The sequence below is a fragment of the Magnolia sinica genome, chromosome 14 (assembly GCF_029962835.1).
Source record: "Magnolia sinica isolate HGM2019 chromosome 14, MsV1, whole genome shotgun sequence".
Lineage (NCBI taxonomy): Eukaryota > Viridiplantae > Streptophyta > Magnoliopsida > Magnoliales > Magnoliaceae > Magnolia > Magnolia sinica.
This window is the reverse complement of record NC_080586.1, coordinates 6,108,084-6,131,208: the sequence shown is the minus strand read 5'-3', so window position 1 is coordinate 6,131,208 and position 23,125 is coordinate 6,108,084. Positions and strand designations below refer to the sequence as shown.

General features: G+C 40.3%; 1 protein-coding gene across 1 annotated transcript; it reads left to right on the top strand.

The window, feature by feature from the left end:
* Positions 1 to 4,759: 4,759 nt before the first annotated feature.
* On the top strand, positions 4,760 to 8,742 carry LOC131224777 (phytochrome B-like). Its single transcript, XM_058220139.1, has 3 exons — positions 4,760 to 7,087; positions 7,706 to 8,513; positions 8,651 to 8,742. The coding sequence occupies exons 1-3, from the start codon at positions 4,975 to 4,977 to the stop codon at positions 8,679 to 8,681; spliced, it is 2,952 nt and encodes a 983-aa protein (XP_058076122.1). The 5' UTR covers positions 4,760 to 4,974; the 3' UTR covers positions 8,682 to 8,742.
* Positions 8,743 to 23,125: the final 14,383 nt, after the last annotated feature.

The following is a 23,125-nucleotide window of genomic DNA, read 5'->3' as shown; positions in this document are numbered from 1 at the left end:
TTTCTCCGGCCTTCTTTTGCATTCGGTTGAGATTTCAAATTCAACTTTGAATTTGAAATATGATAAGAGATAGGGATTTGACCGGATAATATGGTTTCATCTTATCTCATCCGATCTCTTCATCCTTTCCTATAAAAAGGGATCCGTTCTCTCTCTCGCATTCAACAAATATACGAAATACCGAGAGTATACAGAGAGATATAGTGTGCACGGTAGTCTGTCCATCTTAGCTTGTCCTTGGGACGATCTGATCCATAGATCGCAATCCGGGGCCACTATATACCGTAGGATCAGAGGTGTGAATAGTTCCATCTGCTCCAGTAGTAGATATGCGGGCCGTTGGAGCGTCAATCTTCTACTTTATAAAAGTTCCAAACATCGTGTAGACCGTCAGATCTTGAGGGCTCACCTTCCACGCTTCCCAACAAATATAATATAAATAATCCTATTTTTCCCTTCTAATTAGGACCATTTAGCAATTTACTTTCAACCTTCCATTTGATAGCCAACGGTTGGATGGTTAGAATTGCTTATCAGTGTGGTTTTAGAAACATACTCTATTCATAATGGGACAATTTGGATTCTTGAGTGTTGGTAGATGTTGTTGTTCAATTCAAATACATGGCCTCATGTGTAATAAATGTCCGAATTCATTCAAACATGTGATTAGAAATAGTGCCAAGCATGTTAAAGTCTCTGAGTGCTTGTGACCTCGAGTGCCAAATTAGCTAGAATAGGACAAGACATGTGAAAGTTGGCTTAATTATTCAACTATTAATTGTTATAGCGATGAGAGGAGGGTTAGTCCATAATAAGACCGTTTTGCGTTGAGCTAAAAAATTTCTTTCAATAATGACATAGCATATCTAGTTTCTCGGTGAATCAATAATAGGAGGTCAAAATAAATAATGCTACCGATAGTCAATTTTATTATTTTAAAAGTAAGAATAATACTAACGAAAAAAAAAAGCAAACAAAGTAAAGAAGAAATAAATCATACGGTGACTTGCATTGGCAAAACGGTCGTGAAAAATACCATATGCTCATGATATGAACTCATCAAGTATGTAATCGATAATCGATGGATTCGACAATAATGGTTGTGGATATTTAACCTATTTATAGGGCGTACTACAGTGATGACATTGGACAGTAACAAATCTAAGTTGTTCTAATGACTCTAGACTTTCTAAAGTATTATTGAATAAAAGTGGAGTGACTAAATCTAAGTAACTAAACTAAAAGAATAAGTAGTGTTACGCTATAGAAAGATTGATTGATTTTGGCAAAAGTCTAGAGTTCTTCGTCGAGTGTTGTTTTTATAGGTTTGGAGAGGTGGTGAAAGTGTTGTGGTTTTTATATCATTATTTGATTGCATAGCTGTCGTATCATAGTAGAATTTGGAATCCATGTTGTATAGTGCCATTTTTTATAATCTGCTTCTAATTTTGCACGGACTTTCTGTCACTTCTTCTAAATTTCTTGCCGCCTCTGAAAAAGTACCGATCATCACTAGTAAAACTTCAATTTTGGTGTTGATCCAATTTGCTCTAGATGATTATATTGTGCATATATTGGATTATGAAGAATCTGGCATCACAATGACTTTAGAGAGTTACTGTGTACACTAAGGTCACATGTGTTGCTCATATATCGGTCTCACATCTTACAAATGATGTTCTTCATTTTCTAGTAAATGTGCATGCAACTCTGAGTAAGCTTGCTTTTATTAGGTTACCTGATTTTGATGTCTCTCGTCGTAAATATGATTTACTCGCTATTTGTACGTATGTGCCTATATGTGATAGTTTCTCATGGGACAACGTGGACTATCACACACCATGTGTAAATAGTCGTGGAAGAGATGAGTCACCGCCATTATTTCTTAAATGGTGCAAATATGAGATTGGAATCCAGCCCACCAATCCCAACACAGAGAAAAAGCTAAAATGATCCATTGATCTTTAAAGCTACAGTGCTTGTAGTTGCATCAGCTTACTTGGATGGTCCAATGATGGATCTTAACTATCCATTAAGTCCAAAACACATTTCATGCGCTCTCATACCAAAAAAAATAAAATAATATTTGATGATTCAATCCATCCTTGGTTTGGCCACTTTTTTATAGCCATCCATTTTCCGAGGGAGGATGGCATGGTTATGACTTCCTACCAAAAATAATTCCTTAGAATTATAAGTAATCCATGATGGGCTCTAAAAAACAAATGGATCAAATTGCTGAGTGGATACAAATTTTTTTGTCTAAACTATCCAGGCCGTCCAAGGCCATTGATCAAATGGTTAATGTTGGTCAAATCAGTGTCATGCCTGCATGGTATGAAATCTGTGATGAACCAACATTTTAGATCAAGAGATGGATTGTTATAGTATTACGATGCAACTAGGAGCACTATTACTCATGGTGCCATGAGGGGAGCATTTTTAAAAAGTTAGCCCCTAATCTAATTCATGTCCAATATATATTCAGGCCCAACAATTAAATCTCACCACATTTAGACTTGAACAATTAACTTATGGTGCTGCCTATTGTAAAGTGTAAAAAACTAGACCTGGGCCTTTAAAAGGTTTCTTGGCCACGTCCATGGTCAAGTTGCCATGATTTATATATTTTATTCAGTTCCTTGTCTATTCATTTTTTCAGATAATTTTAGGACTTAGTCTTAAAAATAAAGCATATCTAAAAATTAAGTAGACCATGACACAAGAAAGAGTCTGAATTAAATATCTACCATTGAAAAATTCTTAGGGGCTAAAGAAGTTTTGGACGCAGCTGATATCTGTGGTTTCTTTTTGTACATGTCCGTGTGATTTTATAAACATATTGTATGACAAGTAAACATTAGTTTGGGCCCTTAGAAGGTTTCAATGGTGGAAATCATTATTCGAACTATTTTATATGATATGGTCCACTTGAGCTTTGGACATGCTTCAATTTTGAAATCAACCCTTAAAATGCCCTAAAAAAACAGATGAATAGTATGGATAAACCATACATTCACACACAATGAGAAAGTGTTCACCATTTACACTAAGGATCAAGTGATGTGAGTGGGTGTGCGTGCACAAGTGTGCGGGTGTAGAGAGGGAATTAGGTGAGACAGGCCCTTACCTTGGGGCCACCTTAGTTTTTTTTTATATTGGGTTTAGCTTGTTAGTACACGCCGATTTCAGTACCCACACTCCATGTTAGCCACCCCTACTAGGAGCGTTGAAACGAGGTATCTCCACTCAATCTGCCAGTTCAGTTATATGGATCTGGGTGTGGGCCCACCTTAATGTATGTATTTTGTATCCTTGCTGCTTATCTGTTTTTCTATATCATTTTAAGACATTATCCAAAAAATAAGCAGATCTAATTATCAGGTGGACCATACCATAAGAGATAGTGGAGATCAGGGTGGGCCCCACTGGGTGAGTCCTGTTCCCCACCACATGCATGGGTTGTAACTTTGAATATGGGTCATCTTAAACTGATTCAAACCGTTGTTCGTACGATAAATCGCAACTTTTATCATGCTAAATGTTAAACATCAATGGGTCCCCTGGAAAACCTATCAGATAAGAAATCCAACGGCTAGTTCTCAGGTATTAGTAAATATATTACTTTGATACTCTGGCAGTGTGATCAATGATGCACAGGGGTTCCAGGAAAAAATATATAATAAAAGAAATAAAAAATTGAAACACACGACTGTGTACACGTGGCATGTTTGTAAGCCAAAACCATACAGATGATAAACTGCTTTATTTATTTAATTATGTATCTCCTGCAATTAATTTTATTTTAGCTTTATACCATTGGCTGGAAGCGGATTGCGTACTAAGTAAATCATATGGGCTCACTGTGATATATATATATATATATATATATATATATATATATGTTATCCTTACCGTCTATTTATTTTAGAAGCTCATTTTATGATATGAGACCGAAATTTAAATATATACAAAGCTCAAGTGGATCACAACACAAGAAACACGATGAATTAAGCTCTGATCGTTGAAAACTTTTTGGGAGCCACGTATGTTTTGGATCAAGCTGATATTTGTGTTTTCCCTTCATCCAATTCCGTGATGACAAATAAACATGACTACGCCTAGGAAGGTTTTAACCGTGAATATCGTTATTCCCACTGTTTACTGTGGTGTGGTCTACTTGAGCTTTGGATATTCTTCAATTTTGGGCCTATTCCGTTAAAACGATATGTAAAAAGGGATGGAGGGCGTGGATAAGACACATACATCCAAGGTGGGCCCCACGGAGTTTACTCAGTACGGTATACCGTACTCAGTTACTCCGTACGCAGTCCGCTTCCCTATTGGCTAGTCACTGATTTGGGAGGGAAGGTTTGCCACGTGGACAAATTAAGTGACTGCGTATCATCCATAACAGCATGACAGAGTATGGAATATTCCTTATAATCCTCAGCCCCACTCTCAGTCCTCCGATTCGAACCAAACCCTCTCTGTCCAATGCAGCTCTCGGCTCTCGCTCCATCTCCCCTTCCCATGAAATGAAATGAAATAAAATAAATAAGAAAAAAAAAAATCCTTCTCCCTCCAAAATCCTGACTCTCATTCTCTCCAATCTCCACCCCAATTCAAACCAAACGCATTTCCCCTCCTATCAATCATCCCTTCCGAATCATTCATTCAAAATCAGAAAAGCCAAGGAAAAAAAAAAAATCACTCCATCAACCCAATTCAATCCAACCCCCCCAAAAAAAAAAGAAAAAAAAAGAAAACCATTTATCCTCCCATCCCAACCTCTCCTTTGCATCACACCCAAAACCCAACTCATCCTCATTCCATCCCCCCAATTTAATCCAATCAAACCCGAAAAAACAAAAACAAACAAAAAAAAAAAAAACTTTTTTTTTCCCATCCCAACCTCTCATTCAATCACACCCAAAACCCAAAAATCCCCACCACCCAAAATTCCCCCCAGAAATGCAAGAAAATCCATCAATGGCTTCTGGTAGCAGAGCAGCATACACTCATCAAACAAACCACACCAACTCCTCTTCAGGCGCCAGCATCCTCAGAGTCACCGCCCAACAGAACCGCCACACCCAAGAAACTACCTCCAAGGCCATCGCCCAATACACCGCTGATGCCCGTCTCCATGCCTTCTTCGAGCAGTCAGGTGAGTCGGGCAAGTCCTTCGACTACTCCCAATCCATCAAGACCACCAACCAGTCCATCCCTGAGCAACAGATCACCGCCTACCTCTCCAAGATCCAGCGTGGTGGCCACATACAGCCCTTTGGCTGCATGATTGCCATCGATGAATCCACCTTCCACATAATCTCCTACAGCGAGAACGCCACCGACATGCTCTGCCTCACCCCGCAGTCCGTCCCTTCTCTCGACGGCCCACGTGCTGTCGCCATTGGCGTCGACGTCCGCTCCCTCTTCACCCCCTCTAGTGCCTGCCTGCTCGAGAAGGCTGCCGGGGCCCGCGAAATCACGCTCCTCAACCCCGTCTGGATCCATTCCAGGAACTCAGGCAAGCCCTTCTATGCCATCCTGCATAGGATTGACGTGGGAATTGTGATTGACTTGGAGCCCGCGCGGACGGAGGACCCTGCATTGTCGATTGCCGGCGCGGTCCAATCTCAGAAGCTTGCTGTCCGCGCAATCTCGCGGCTGCAGGCACTGCCCGGTGGTGACATCAAGCTGCTCTGTGATACTGTCGTTCAGCACGTCAGGGAGCTAACCGGCTACGACCGGGTCATGGTGTATAAATTCCACGAAGATGAGCACGGGGAGGTTGTCGCCGAGAGCAAACGGGCTGATCTGGAACCATACATCGGGCTGCATTACCCAGCCACAGACATCCCACAGGCATCCAGATTCCTATTCAAGCAGAACCGGGTGAGAATGATCAGCGATTGCCACGCCACGCCTGTTACAGTTATCCAGGACGAACAGCTGCTGCAGCCACTGTGCTTGGTAGGATCAACGCTGCGGGCTCCACATGGTTGCCATGCCCAGTATATGGCCAACATGGGCTCGATCGCCTCGCTGGCAATGGCGGTGATCATAAACGGGAGTGACGAGGAGGCTGTGGGCAGCCGCAGCTTGATGAAGCTGTGGGGCCTTGTTGTGTGCCACCACACATCACCCCGCTGCATCCCGTTCCCGCTCCGCTATGCCTGTGAGTTCCTCATGCAGGCGTTCGGGCTGCAGCTGAACATGGAGCTGCAGCTGGCGTTGCAGCTCTCAGAGAAGCACGTTCTGCGGACTCAGACTCTTCTCTGCGACATGCTCCTGCGTGATTCCCCGACCGGAATAGTCACTCAGAGTCCCAGTATCATGGACCTTGTGAAATGCGATGGGGCTGCGGTCTATTACCGGGGTAAGTACTACCCACTTGGCATCACCCCAACAGAAGCCCAGATTAAGGATATCGTTGAATGGTTGTTAGCCTCTCATGGGGACTCGACCGGTTTGAGCACAGACAGTTTGGCTGATGCCGGGTACCCTGGCGCAGCCTCTCTTGGGGATGCTGTTTGCGGAATGGCTGTGGCTTATATCACGCCGAGGGATTTCTTGTTCTGGTTTCGGTCCCACACAGCAAAAGAGATCAAATGGGGCGGGGCAAAGCATCATCCCGAGGATAAAGATGACGGACAGCGGATGCATCCACGGTCATCATTCAAGGCCTTCTTGGAAGTGGTCAAGAGCAGGAGCTCGCCGTGGGAGAATGCGGAGATGGATGCCATCCATTCATTGCAGCTTATCTTGCGGGATTCGTTTCGGGATGCAGCTGAGGGTGGCAATTCGAAGGCTATGATCAATGCCCAGTTCAGTGATTTGGAGTTGCAGGGAATAGATGAGCTTAGTTCTGTTGCTAGAGAGATGGTTAGGCTGATAGAGACGGCAACTGCACCGATTTTTGCCGTTGATTCGGATGGTCGGATTAATGGGTGGAATGCAAAAGTTGCAGAATTGACGGGACTCTCCGTCGAGGAAGCTATGGGAAAGTCATTAGTTCACGACCTTGTTTATATGGAGTCTGCGGACAGCGTCGACAAGCTTTTATATCGTGCTTTAAAAGGCAAGTCTTTTTTATTTATTTATTATGATTAGCTATTCCCACTATAAACTTAAAATTTTTTATTTTTATTTTTTAAAAAAAACACACATCTACAATTTTGATTTACATCTTCGACGAATACTTCTTTCATGTCAGTTAATTTGTTCTTGAATTGTAGTGGGCCTTTTGTACTTGTTCACTAAAATTCGTTGATCAATCGGGGGCGTTATGCAATTGAATATGTGATGATTGTCAACCATATTGAGTTGCAATAATTGATTGAGTTAATGACCAAAGTGGGGCTAGCCCCACCCTAATGCATGGAATTGCAATTGGGGTTTGGCTGTTGTCATGATTTGACCCTGTTTTTGGTCATTCTACAATGAATTGCTGTAGTTCAACTGTCAAACAACCACTTTCTCTAAAAGCTCGAGCCTGCTCTCGGGATTCAAATACAGGACCTTCTGCTTTGATACCATGTCAAACAACCACTTTCTCTAAAAGCTTGAGCTGTTAGAGGATGGCGTATCAATGTATATTGAGGGACTTTAACAAACCGAGCATCCAAATGCACCCTTTAGCAACACTGGATTTTTTGGGGGTGAAAGAAAGCCATTCATCAATTTCAGACTTACGCAGGTGAAGAAGATAAGAATGTGGAGATAAAGCTAAGGACGTTTGGCCCGCAAGAACCCAAAAAGGCCGTCTTTGTGGTAGTCAACGCCTGCTGTAGCAAGGACTACACAAACAATATTGTCGGGGTGTGCTTCGTCGGTCAAGATGTTACTGGACAGAAACTGGTCATGGATAAGTTCATTAACATACAAGGTGATTATAAGGGCATCGTGCACAGTCCTAATCCGCTTATTCCTCCTATATTTGCTTCAGATGAAAATACCTGTTGCTCGGAGTGGAACACGGCAATGGAAAAGCTTACTGGTTGGGCAAGAGGGGACATCATTGGAAAGCTGTTGGTTGGAGATGTTTTCGGCAGTTGTTGTAGGCTTCGGGGCCCAGATGTGCTGACAAAATTCATGATTGTCCTTCACAATGCAATTGGAGGTCAGGAAACTGACAAGCACCCATTTGCATTTTTTGACAAGAACGGCAAATATGTGCAAGCTCTCTTGACCGCAAACAAGAGGGTTAACATGGACGGCCAGATTACTGGGGCCTTTTGTTTCCTGCAGACTGCAAGCCCTGAACTGCAGCAAGCTCTAGAAGTTCAGCGGCAGCAAGAAAAGAAATGTTTTTCCAGAATGAAAGAGCTAGCCTACATTTGCCAAGAGGTAAAAAATCCATTGAGTGGAATACGCTTTACTAACTCACTCTTGGAGGCTACAGATCTATCCGACGATCAGAGGCAGTTTCTTGAGACTAGTGCTGCTTGTGAGAAGCAGATGATGAAGATAATAAAAGATGTCAATTCTGAGAGTATTGAAGATGGGTGAGTTCCTAATTAAATTGTTATTCTCATTTTGTAACTAGTAGCGTAGAATAGGTAGTGTTGTGTGGAATTCATCTTACAATTTTGCTGTTGCAGTGTTTCTGCATTTTTGGCTGATGAAATTCTGCATGTTGTAGTTGTGAGATAGTGGGACTTCAAAGGAGGTGAAATGCCAAAGAAGCAACAGATATCCCTGAGTTTACACATGAATAAATACATTGGTTTTGTAGTGTGGTCTGTTTGTATTACTAGGAGAAGACTGATAAAATGAAGATGACATCAAGAGATAAAATTTGAGACTGACTCTATCTATACATATATACATAGGGGTGTACATTGAGTCGAACCGGGTCAAGCTGGCGTCAGCTCGACTCAGCTCGGCCACTAGCTGACCTCAACTCGAACTCGGTTTGGCTCGGTTTGGTCAGCAGCTCAGGCCAACTCGGGCCGAGTTCGAGCCAAGTTCGTCATTGAGGCATTTTCACAAACACCTGGACTGCACCTTCAAAATCTCACTGTATTTGAGATAGCAACAATGGTTTTACAGGTATTTTATCGAACACCTTCTAAGCAACATAAAAATCAAGAAAAAAAGGGTGTTGGTTTCATATACATACCTTCTTTGCCACTAGCCACACTTCTTTGAGTCATTTCATCAAACACTTGGCGAGCATCATTAATATCAAAGTAACCGAGTCACTGAACTGGTTCGATCCGAGTCAAGTCGAGCTGGGGCCAGCTCGAACTCATTTTCGAGCTAAAAAAATCTGCTCGACTCGGCTCGAACTTAGCTTCGAACTGAGTCGAATCGAGCTTTTTCGAGTCGAGTCAAGCGAGCTAACCGAGCTAGATCAGTTCGTGTACACCCCTATATATACATACGTAACACACATACATACATATGGCTGTGTGCAGAACTTGCAAATGGTGATGTTTTTTATGTTCAAATGTTTTATTAGATTTCACTTACATTGCTAATTTATAGACATGAAGATGACCATTCAAAGACTCGAAATATGCAGCCTTCAATTCCCAAGGTGACTAATAAAAGACTCACTGTTTCGAGGAGTTAGTAGCAGTAAATGGTATGAACAAAATTTTGAGTGCTCTTTTGGGGTAATTTCTTTTTGCCGGATTGCCTAGGAGCCCTCGAGATCATTAGTACTTCACTTTACCTTCAGAATCATTCAAAACTTCAAACCATTGAAAGTTCCCGGTCCATTTCACTCCTGATGATGCAACAAGATAGAAAATTATCAGAATGTTAGATTATATTAGGGACTCCATTGTGGAAAATGTTGTATATATTATAAATTGAGAATGACAAGAATATATAGAAAGAGATGAGAAATCTTAACAGATATACACATATCAATCCATATCCATCATATACTTATCTATAGTATGTACAGCTATACATACTATAGATACTTATCGATTCGTTTTATAGTATGTACAGCTGTATTTGTACAGCTATAGATGCATATCCTGTGCCTCACAATCAATATACCGTAACGCTCATACCCTAATATTGTGTATGCTAACACTCCCCCTCAAGCTGGAGCATGTATATCGCGCATGCCCAACTTGCCAATGACACTTGCATTGGTATCATGTTACATTAGGGACTACATTGTAGGAAATGTTGTATATCTTATTCCATTGAGAATGACCAAAATATATACGAAGAATGGGAAATCTTAACAGATATACACGTGTATCTATCCATATCCATCATAAGCTCATCTATAGGATGTGCAACTGTAGATACATATCAGATACTCAACTTGAAAAGAGATGATGCAAACATACCAATCTTGTAGCACAAATCCTTCTCCAAAGTGGCACAAGATTGAGATAAAAGATCAATTAAAGGATTGTTGGTGTAACCATAGCTAGCAAAATGCCTTTGAAAAAACATATAATTGATTTTTTGTTTTTAAAGTATTTCGAAATTTTATTAAAAACTATACAAAAGAATGACGAGGCATCACCAATATATGAGGGGACCGACCCTCCCTAAGATCCCCATACTACAGCCCCATGATTATCCCTAGAAACGTTTGATGGCTTTAAGGAAGACCACATTGGGAATGGCCTGAGTTGTGCAGAAGGTCCAGTTGTTGCGCTTATACCAAACTGCCCAAAGCACCATGAGCAAGGAAAGACACCATAAAGTCATTCTTCCCTTGCAGCCCTTCCCAACTGCCATGCAAAGCCATTAGTAGCCACCCCATAGAATGTGGCATCACCCACTCCTTTGAGAAGATAAAGAATTTTCCACCAAATTTCTTGCACGAAGGAGCGATGAAATGAACAAATTATTCGTCGATTCCTCATCTTTTATGCACACTATGCATTTGTTCATTAGCGATCTTCTCGTCAACACCTTATTTTTTCCAATCCACCCTACAAAATATTTCCACATAAGATGAATGAATCCAATGCAATTGGGGAAGGATGACCAACAACAACCAAGTAGAAGGATTTGACCAAGAAACAGCTTGACCTATCAACATTCTAAGTCCAACTATCTGGGTGGGGAGCACAACCCCATATTGCTGAATGAGCTCCATGAGGCAGGAGAAATCCTCGATCTCTTCTTAAAAAAGACTTCTATCACCAAATTACATTCTCACCTAGAAATGACACATAGTGAGATGGGACCATCTCCTTCAACCGCCATCCTGAAAATCTAGTGAAAATCAAATGAAGAGAGCTATCTCCACACCATCTATCCATCCAGTATCAGATCTTGGAACCCTCCCCTAATTTAAAGGAAATCTCCCTCTGGAAAGAGTTCACCACTTAACACAACTTTCCAAAGTTCCGAAGCCCTGCATTGAATTGATGACTGAGTGAACCACCCACCTTCCTTTGCGCTATATTTAATAAGAATCTACTCATTTTCATAAGCTTTCCTCCTCTTCATTGAATCTCCATAACTATTTTCCCAGAAGAGCTAAAACTCATATGATTGATTCAACATTTAAAATTTCATATATTTTAGAAGGTAGGCAAAAGAGACTTATTTTCTGGCCAAACAAAACTAAACATGTCATTTTTAATAAATCGCATTTTATTAAAAAAAATTCTTTTTGGGGGTGAAAAATAGAGTGGTGGCTACCATCCTGATGAGGACATCCGAGCACCAGTCAAAGTATACAGGAGGAGGAGGAGAGCGTTGACCCCAATTCCAACATCTCTATAGTTGGATGATCATTATATGGGGCTCAAATCGTATATGTAGCCGTGTTGGAAGACCTCACATGCATGTTCATGCATCTTCGAAGACCCCATACTGGTAAGATACGTGTGGGTTGCATATAGGAGCTTATTGGGCGCATCTAGACTATTGGATTAAGTGGACGCTTTCATCGGATCGTTGATCATTTTGCCATCTTGGCCATCATGGGACATTAGTTTAGACATCACGAGACATTATTTTGATGATTTTCTTAGTTATTTTATTTATTTTATGCGTTGTTTTCTATTTTAGTTGATTCAGGGGGTATTTTGGATATTTTAGAATCATAAGGGTGTTTTTGTAAAACACCTCAATTAGTCTATAAAGGGGTGGGTGTGTGAACCTTGGAGCATTATTATGCATTGAATGAAATTTCTCTCTTTTGCTTTTGAGTAACAAGAAAACCTCCTGTGAATAGAGATGGTGTGAAGCCATGGAATGATTCCACTATCTTTCTCTCTTAATTCTCTTCTTCTTCAAGTTAATATCTACACTTCTCTCTCTCTCTCTCTCTCTCTCTCTCTCTCTCTCTCTATCTACCTCTCTCTTCTTTTATTTTCCTTTTGTCTTCCTCAAAACTACACCCCAATCAAACCCTAATTCATCCAAACCTCAACCCAATCAAGCCCTAACCCAACCTTCCCCGACACAAGCCCATGTCCATACGACTGGACACACGTGTACGACTGTCTGTATGGACGCCCCCTTCTTCGTGGCCCTCTTGTTTCATCCCCCTCATTCCTCTATTCATTGTCATTTACTTCAAAACCCTAGTTCTCAAAACCCTAATTCTCACAATCCTAGATCCCCCAATTCCTAAACCTAAATCCCCAATTCCCAAAATCTAAAACCCTAAACCTAGTTTAGCCAAAACCCTAAAACCAAGTGAATCCCTTGCGGAATTGTTTATGGCTTTGAATTGGAACATGCTTTGTTACTTGGATTCCTTAACTTTGTGATAGAGTAGTTTTATTTTGTGTTTTGATTGCTTTAATTAATTCGTTATTTAGTTTCAACACATCATTCTAGGTTAGACCATCCATCCTGCATCACATTCATCGATGAATTATGTAGGTGGAAAATATTTTAGTAGAGCCAGATTGATTTTTATGGGGATTACTTGAAAAGGAAGGATTTGAGAGAAGCAAAGAATGATACTAACCCACTATGCATGTACATAGATGTTATTGCTCATGCATATGAAAATTCTAATCGTTCTAATTGAAGTTTTCCATTTTAAGCTTATTTACATATAATACACACACATGTGCATGTATTGCTGTCTCTTCACTACCTTTTTATTATTTTTTATTTTTTTAAGTCAAAGCTGAAAGCTGTTTAAACCCAAATTTTCATTCTCCAAAATTTTGGCCTCTTTTCTCTAACCAAAATTTTTACCGTCTTTTAATGTTCATGACTGAATTAAATACAAATGTTTTCCCATAACGTTGGTTTTTTAAAATTTTTTTTTTAATTATGTGTGTGTGAAGGTGTTTTGCTAACTATGGTTGTTACCAAACAGTCTACTAGGCTAGAATAGGTAATCACATGTGGTGTCTATTCATAATATGGAAGAAAACCTCAAAAGAAACTTTATTCCATAAATCCACAAGAGAATTTGTTCCATACATGGTGTATATGGGAGTTTTTATATGTCCAATAAGGCAAGCTTCTGGTCAACACAATCAAAGCCTGCCTTCTCAAACTGCTAATAAAGAGTGTAATTAAATAAAGGGGACTTAAAAAGTAGAAGTAGAGACTTCTAATCAAAATATGCCGCTTTATATAGCAACAATATATCCTTTAATTTCAGCTATACGGTGAATATAGGGCATAATGATTGGTATTTAGAGTCCAACGAACAATACAATACACAATCAACTTCCGGCAGGACTTGTGGGACTTACAATCCAAGGTTGACATATAGAGGCACTTGATTGGATTAATGGATCCCACAGTCCAAGCGGATGTCCTATATGGGCTGAAAAATCACACATGTCAAGTGGGGTCCCCTTTGGCCATCCCATGTTTCACATGTATGATGTGTAATCTGGATGCATAGCCTCTCTTATTGTTGCATGCAGGAGCTGACTGAGAGTAATACATACCACATCACCCTAATAGTCTTGGTAAATGGACATGCTCCAAAGATTCCATTGGTTTGAGTTGGACAATGTTACTGAGAGCTCTGCAATCAATAATACCCATGCATCTGTTGCCTGTGACTTTTAATAACTAATAATGCCACTGAACCTTGCATCTCGATTAACAGTTGTAAGAGATCTGAAAAGTGATAGTTTGATGCATGTATCATGTCTGTTATATGCATTTCTAGTTCTGATGGGTTTGTACTACTTATATGGATTGTTGTATTGTCCCATATAAACTCGGTACACTTGTCCATGCTGTTTTCTCACTTTATTTATTATATAATAGAAGTTTTACAACTGCTACCGTGTAACAGTCATACTGATTCTTTTTATGTTACCAGTTCTTTGGAGCTCAACAACGCTGAATTTCTACTTGGAAGCATAATCAATGCTGTTGTTAGCCAAGTAATGATCCTTCTGAGGGAAAGAGATCTACAACTCATCCGTGATATTCCAGAGGACATCAAAACAATGGCTGTTTATGGCGATCAAGCTAGAATTCAACAAGTTTTGGCTGATTTCTTGCTTAACATCGTGCGATATGCAAATTCAGGTTAACGCCTAACTTTAAACATTGCCATGAAAAATAGGCAAACCATGTTTTCTTTGGGCATGCCATAGAATGGTAGCTTTGCTTTTCATGATATTAAGATATCAAGTTGTTGCCAAAAAAAGAAGTCCTTGGTCTGACTCTGTCCTCATACCTTTATACAACTTCTCATTGTTGTCTATTCATTCTCACAAGGGATTATCTTCGCGTCCAGCCATATACTTACTTCCAAGTTTCAAGTGTTGTATCTCCACGATACTTGACCATGGCCTAGTGTAGTTATTATTTCAGGTGGGCCATACCCTGGATGGACCATCAACGAAAACTCACAAAGCCAGTCTGACAAACCTAAAAAAAGTAAAGCAAGGTTACCTTAACCTCCACTATTTTCATAAAAATGCAATCCAAGGGTTTATGGTTGTCCAATGGGGATGAGTTTTGGGATTTGGCACAGCCAAGTTCTGGCCTGATGACTGATTCGGGTTTTACACATTTTCCACATGTAGTAAAAGCAAGTCACTTGTAAGTTAATCAGAAGAAAATGAAAAGCATTCTAGGTTTCCTCTTCTTTCACATAACTGACAGTTGCGATGGAGTTTGGTAATGAAATAGATATCTGAGAACTAGAACTGTTGGCATTTTGCACTTTATTTCTAAAAAGGTCTGGATTTTGCCAAGCAGATTTGGGATTTGTATATTACTAGGGTTGACTTGCTTGAAAACAAGCAAACAAGCCTTGGACAAGTCAAACCTTTCCTTGTTGAGTCAGTTGTTGTGAATTGGCTGAGTAATTTCTTTTCCTCGATTTCCCAATTAATATTGGTGATTATTATTATCATACACATTATATTATGTATAGTAGTTTAGAATATCTGCACAACATATCAAGTAGTGTGGATGTTTATCATAGCATCTTCTCTGTGAAAGTCATTGCTGCTGATAATTTCTAGACCGGGTATGAAAGCTCGATTCCTAAGCTTGGTTTATTAGACAACTCATTCAACTTTGAATCTTTTTTGTTTTAGATATTTTTATTTGTTTTCCATGTGCTTGTATTTACTAAGAGAAGACTTACAGGATCATTGACCTGAGGATACGAACAACATTGCTTCGGTTTTTTTTTTTTCAGTTTGTACAAAGTGGGGACGCATGGTTTACTGATCCAGATAATTGGTCTGTTGGGCCCCACCATGAATGCCCCATGCCAAGAAATATCATTGATGGGGCAAAGCCTAACCAATCTCAGGCCTTCTTTTAGACTGGACTGTTGGTCTATTTCTGTGAGTCGTGACCATCAATTTGGAGGTCACATATTGAAAGGTTAGGATTATCATATCGAGGAATTTTTGGGTGCATGGTCTATCTATAGTGGGACGTGATAGACCAATGTTCTAGACCACTGAACCACAGACCCTATTTCACAAACTGAAAACCTGAATTCATACTGTGCATATCCTCAGCTCATGGATTCTGTAATTCCTCTTAGGGCCTGTTTGGATTGGTGGGATTCAGTAACCATGGAAAAGAAATTGTTTTTCGCAGAGGTGACGTTTTCCACCGACTGCTACAATAAAGTAACCTATGTAAAACTTTTTTGTTTTTTTCTCAACAAAAAGAGTGTTTCTTTCCTGCAAAAAACTTGATAATCCTCATTTCCACACTTTCTGAGAGATAAGTTCCTCAAGAAACTAATACAAACAACCTTTTTAGGATTCTTTTCCACGGATTCCCTTATCCATGGTTTGCATCAGATGCGATGTTTTTTTTTTTCTTTCCAAATCTACTTTTTGGATTCCAGTACAGGTCCTTGCTAAGAAACAACTTATTTTAATCGCCATAATCGATTAGTTTCTGTTGGCTGTAGGATGGTTTGCCCTGGGGAGGGCCTTCCTCCGGCGCTTATCCAAGATATGTTTCACAGCAGCCAATGGGTGACCCAAGAAGGCCTAGGACTGAGCATGTGCAGGAAAATTCTAAAGCTGATGAATGGTGAAGTTCAGTATATCAGGGAGTCCGAAAGATGTTATTTTATCATCATCATTGAGCTTCCCGCTCCTCCAATAGGCTCAAATAGCACGAGCTAGGTATCTGTTCTTTGTCCCCCTCACCTAACCCTTTCTTGCACCCAACTACACTCTCCCACCCCCACCATTTTCTCCAACGGGCACTTAGTGCCAGCTTCTGAGACATTAGAAGACAATGTAAGCCCTCTTAATCAGCTCATGGGTGTAATGTCCTGATACTTTGTGCACCTGAGTTTTATGTGCCCATTTGAAGCTGATGCGTGGTATTGAATTGGTGGGGTGACCAACTTTTGCTACAACGAGATTCTGCCACCTGTCATTTTGGTGTTGGGGCCACACAAGATGCAATGATGTCTTCTCGATATTGTGTGGAAGGTTTCCACACTGAAGACGTCGCAGATGTGAAGTTGGTGTGGGTGAAGATGGCAGCATCTATCTGTACTATAATCATGTGTATCTAATAGTGATTTGTATGATTAGTGATTGGAGATGCTGATATGTCTTGATATGTCACTGGAAATCCTAAAACTTTTGGGATTCCTATGTCTAGGCCTTAGTACGTAGTGCATGGCTCACAATAGAATGTTATCGTGCTTTTGTTCATGTGTATGTGTAACATAATGCTGGCTGAAGTCTTCTGGGATCTGTTCTGTATTACTATTGTCTTACTATCTCTGTTTGGGATTTGTTAAACTTCACCAAAACCATTGCAGAATGTGCTTGTTGATCCAGACTGCCCGTTGGGATGATCGCCTCTTGGATGGGCCACTGCCCAAACACCAGATGCATTAGACATCCAAACTGTGAACAAAAGTCACCTGAAATGCCTGCTATTTGGATGGTCAATGCAATGATGGGCAACAATGCTTTTTTCGTTTCGTTTTATTTTTTGATTGTCTGAACGGTGGACTTTGTATTTGGATGCCTAGCATCATCAGTGGATCTGGATTTTGGGTGTTCTCTAATGGAAGGTATGGATCAAGGATCACTTTCATAATGCGTTTTGGTGAAGGTTTTTAAACTATGGTGGAGGTTAACAACATATACTTTCTGTTGGTGTTTCTATATAGAGTGAATTCAAAATGTGGACATGGAAAAACCTCGAAAGGCCTCTTTGGTTGATGCCTAAAATGCATTCGTCTCATTGTAGGTTTTTTTTTTAGAAACGATGGTGGAATTTCATAAACAAACACACCACACACACACGGAAACGCTCACCTGCGAACCAGTTCGTAGGTACTACGTACGAACTTTTTTGAGAACCCATCATACGTGATGTGGATCCAAAATCTGAACCGTTCATGTGAAGCAGCACCTCCTTAAACCCCCCAGGCCCAAGTTTTACTTTGATCTAAAACTTTGATGGGCCATGAAAAATGAAAACAGTTTCCTCCCTTGATTTGCATTTCTCTTTGCTATGGGCCACTAGAATATTAGATCAGGGTGAAAATTTGTCACGTGAGGTTTTATGGGATTCCTCATCACATGGACCGTTCAGATTAGACACCCATGGCACGTGTGCAAAGGTGCGCACGTGCGTAGGTGCGCAGGGGAGCATGACTCATATATATATATAGGTGGACAGTGGTACTGTATATATATATATATATATATATGAATTCAACACTTCTGCCCACTCCTTTACATTGAGGATCATCTTCCTAGGAACATCTATAACTTTACCCTTTTTATTTCTAAAACACCTGTCATTTCTTTCTCACCATAAAGCCCAAAGAACCGCCAACAAACCTACCCTTCATACCCTTTTCCTCTATTTCCCTATTTCCCCACTATGCCAAGAAAGAAAAATTTCCTCTATTGAACTCGAAACACCCAATCAACCCCGAATTGTCGAAAAAGCTGAGTCCACACCTCCCTTGCCAATAGGCAATGAATAAAGAGGTGATATACTGATTCTGTTTCTTTGTAGCACAAAAGGCAAACATTTGGATGAATCATATTCCTCTTATGCAGGTTATCCATTGTCAACACTATTCCTCCCTACAAGCCATCCCAAAACCGCCACCTTCGAAGGAGTGTCATATCGCAATATCTAAAAAGTTGGAGCTATTCCATCGAAACCATCTCTATCACACAAAAACCGATAAAGAGATCTAACTGAGAACGATCTTGACTTCTCTCTTAGCCGTTTTATGGAATCCGACTTTGAGAGCCTTGGAAAAACCTTCTCTAGCATTTGAAGAAGCTGTAAAAGTTTTTGAAACTCTTCGTCATCTAGATTCCTTCTACAATAGAGATTCCAAGTGACTACTTCCTCCCTCATCGAGAAGCAGCTACTGACATTCATCCCCTCTTCCCTAGCTATCCCTGCTAATAAGGGAAACCTCTCACACAATTCCACATCTCCTACCCACCTATCCTTCCAAGAACTTATATTTTCCCCATCCCACAAACTAAAAGCTATACCTTCCCACACTGTCTTTCAAAGCCGCTGCTGATTTCCAAAGATATGAAGATCGATACAAAGAAGACGTTTTAGTCCACCACCCTCCTTCGTCTACCCCACATTTCCTAGATAAAACCTCTCTCCATTTGGCATCCCTTTCTTCCCCAAATCTCCAAACCCATTTCCCTAACAACGCTAGATTCATCTCCTCTAACTTCCCACTCCCTGCTTCCCCTTGATCCATCGGTTTACAAACCTCCTCCCACTTCAAAAGATGAAACTTCTGTTTCTCTCCTACCCTTTCCATAAGAAATTCATCATTCTCTTTTCCAATTTGCTAAGAATAAACTTTAGGCATTTAAACATTGGCATGAAGTAAATCGGAAGATTTGACATAGATGCTTTGATGAGAGTCATTCTCCTGCCCATGCCCATAGATAAATACTTTGCTGTACATATTGACATGTTCTGTCACAATGTTCGAGCATTTTGTCCCACATGTTTCGCAGGTTTCCTAATGCATAGTGGTAAACCAAGGTAGTTTGTTGGAAAAGATGCTTCCCGACATCTAAACATTAATGAGAAAGCCATGGCCTCTTCTTTGGAAATCCCAGAAGTTGACCTTTAAACCGGAGACAATCTCAAAACTAACAATGATAAAGCGAAGATTTTGCACAAAGAAATCCTCCGCCTGACATAGTAATAGCGTATCATTAGCATACTGAATGTGAGAAAGCTGAAAATTGGATGTATACACCCCAAAACCTTTAACCAAACCAAGATGCACACCTCTATCGATCATCTTACTAAGGGCCTCCATAATTGTGACAAAATAGAAAAGGAAACAAAGGATCGCCCTGCCATAACCCTCGAGAAGCTGCAAAGAAATCTTTCAGCGAACTGTTCACCAAGACTGGAAATTTTGTTGATCTCAGGCATTTATGAATCCAAAAGCACCATTTAGGACCCCACCCCAACCTTCTTAGCATGTAATCTAGAAACTCCTAATCGACATGGTCGCATGCCTTTTCAATATCGAGCTTGCAAACTATTCCATTCTATCCATTTCTATAGCAGAAGTCTATGCATTCATTAGCCGATAGCGAGCAATATACAATATGCCTTTCATCCACAAAAGCCCCTTGAGAATTCGATCATATCACCCAAAACCTTTTGAAATTTGGAAGCCAAACTTTTGCTAAAATTTTGTATAGGCCTCTTAGCAAACTGATGGGCCGGAAATCTTTCAAGCATTCCTCTCCCTCCTTTTTGGGGATCATAGTTATGAATGTTGGTGCTAATTGTGGGGCTATTAGACCCTTCTCGTAGAATTCGTCTCATTGTAGTTGACCATAACTATGTATTAGAGATTGGTTATCAAGATTATAGTTACTAAAATGAGATGAACACATTTTTATGTCTATCAAATGAGAATCCTTGGGAAATAGAAAATTGTAGAATCCAACACTAATTCCACGTTAGATTTAAAGCGTCATTTTTCATGAAAATGTTAAAAGGTCAGCGGTCAAATAGATAGTGTTGTGTGCCTTAACCGAATGTGTGAAGAAGAATGATTGAATAAGGAAGAAAATGAGAATTGAGGGAGGAGAGAAGATAAGGAAGAAAGATTAGAAAAAGAATAAGGAAGAAATAATTGAGAGAGATAAGAAGGAAAGATAATTATTATTTCTATTATATAAGCATCACAATAAAGCTAGGGATAACATATAATCAAATAACAATAATGATAGAGATAACTTCAATTTAAAGAAATTATTAAAAGCAGATATTTGAATTAAAAAATGAAAATTTCAAATTCAAATGGAATTTGAATTTTAAAAAGATTTAACATGTCCATCAAATGAGATTTGAAATTGAATTTAAGAGATAGGGATCGCATCATCCCACCATCTATCAAAAGAACCTTGTCCTTAAGGTTTGAAGTTAGGAAACTGGAAAAAAGACTCACCAGTCTCCCACACAGTGTCTTCTGGGGTCATAGGGCATGCGATTGTCTTCTTGCCACTCTCCCTAAATAAGAAAGACTTGTTTCATTTTGCAGTGGTGGCCTTGATGGAACTGCTCATCGCAGTTATAACATAAACTCTGACAGTGTCGTTCCTCTATTTCGGATGGTGTAAGGTGTTTGATGGGAATGGTTTCAGGGGTCGCGGATGGCTTGGGTGTGAATTGTGTAGTGACAATTGATGGAAGAAAACACTCCATGTAGGAATGGTTGGATTTGTGGGCTAGGGCGATCTTTTTTTTTCCATCGATCGTGCCAATGCGATCGCTTTAATCAGGGACGTTGGATGAAAAAGTTTAACCTCGCCCCAGACATCATTGTGCAACCCTCCTACGAAGCAACCAATCATAAAAGATTTGGATAGTTTAATCGTGGGGTTTGCAAGACATTCAAATTCTTTTTTATATTCTTGCACTAATCCCACATATATTTTATGACACCAAAGCAAACACAAATAGTGGATCGGAACTCGTCTTATGTCCATATCGCTATAATCTTCCATCCAATGATACTATTGAATGGCTTTGCTTTCACAGTGAAAAATCGCCAATCCAATCTTCTCATTCGTAGGAATTTGGTGATAAGTAAAGAAAAGTTGAGCTCAATAATCTAGCAGAGGGGATCATCCCCATTGAAGCGGGAAAAAATTCACTAGCGTATATTTAGTTCGCAACATGGAAAAAGAGTTTATTATTATGGGATTGTGGATCGATGGAAGTGTCAGCAGCAATAGGAGTGGATGATGTATTGGGGGTTACATGGTTGTTTTGCTAGTGTTAAGTGGTAGAAGTATATACAAGGTGCCCTTTAACTCTGCAAAATTATAGTCACTCCTTTTCTAAAACCCAACTAAAGTAGCTAATCGTTCCTTAACTTGAGTATGTCTTGAGAGGTTCTTTGCTGCTATTCTGGTAATTTTCAATTTGTTTTGTCATAATCATCCTTTGAATTACAAGTTGGTTAACAAAATCCTGCATTTTAGTCCTAATTGATTTTTATTCTTTAATATCAAATGTTGCATGTGATAGCTGGATATCTGAAGAAGAAGAATTGAATAAGGAATAAAACTAGAATTGAAAGATTGCAGGTCCTGATGATCAAACGTGAAGAGTGCTGAGATGCTCCAATTCATGTAATCATGTAGGTTTGACTCACCATTTTGATGATCCAAACCGCTAATCCTGTGGACCCACAGAAAACAGATAGTGGCAAGTAGGGGTGCACATCGAACCGTCGGAACCGTGGAACCGGACTGGAACCGTTGGATCGGTCCGGTTTGGTCCAGCTCCAGAGAGCACTGGTTCTAGTTCTGGTTCCAAAAATTCGAGAACCGTTGGATACGGATTGGTTCCGGTTTAAGGCCCTGTAGAACCGAACCAAACCGTGAACCGAACCGTTGATCCGAACTGTAGATCCGAACCTTTACTCTAAAAATAAAAAATTAAAAAAAACCCCTGCCTGCCCTCTCTCTCGCTGACTGGGCCCCTGCCCCTGCCCTCTCTCTCTCTCTCTCTCTCTCTCTCTCTCTCTCTCTCTCTAAGACGATGCTCCACCATTACAGTATGAGAGAATTAGGGCATGAGAATTTCCAAAACCCCATCTTTTCTCCAGGTAAGCTTCGTTCCCCTCTCTTCCCACCCTCCCTCTCCCAACAATCGAGGGTTTTTCTAGCGTTTAAGCTCAACTCCCATGCAAATCCCTTCATTTCCACCCAACAATCATCCAGAAGTAACAGCTTGAGAAAGAGAAATGAAGGATCTCCGCCTTCGGTTTCATGTGCTTTTAAAATCCAAGCTGATGCTGGAAAAACCCAAAAATCTAATGTTTCTTCAGGGTTCCAGTCCCATTCCCTTCCAAGTGCAAATACCGTCGCACTACCAGTAAAAGCATCAGGCAGTAACAGAAAGAAGCGGTATGGAGGTTCTTTGCCTTTGTTTTTCCGTGATTTAGAGAGAGAAGGTGATATTGAGAGAACTCTCGAATCGTGGATTGGAAAGCTCACCCCCAAGTAACTCTCTCTCTCTCTCATAATTGTGGAACCAAATTGTTTTTCACGGTCCGGTTCCGGTTTGGTTCTATGGTGCTAATGGTCCGATTCCAGTTCCATAATTTGTAGAACCGTTAGGAACGGATCGGTCGAACCGACCCGTGTGCACCCCTAGTGACAAGGTTGTAGTCTTATGAAAATAGCACCAGCGCTCTCAAGGA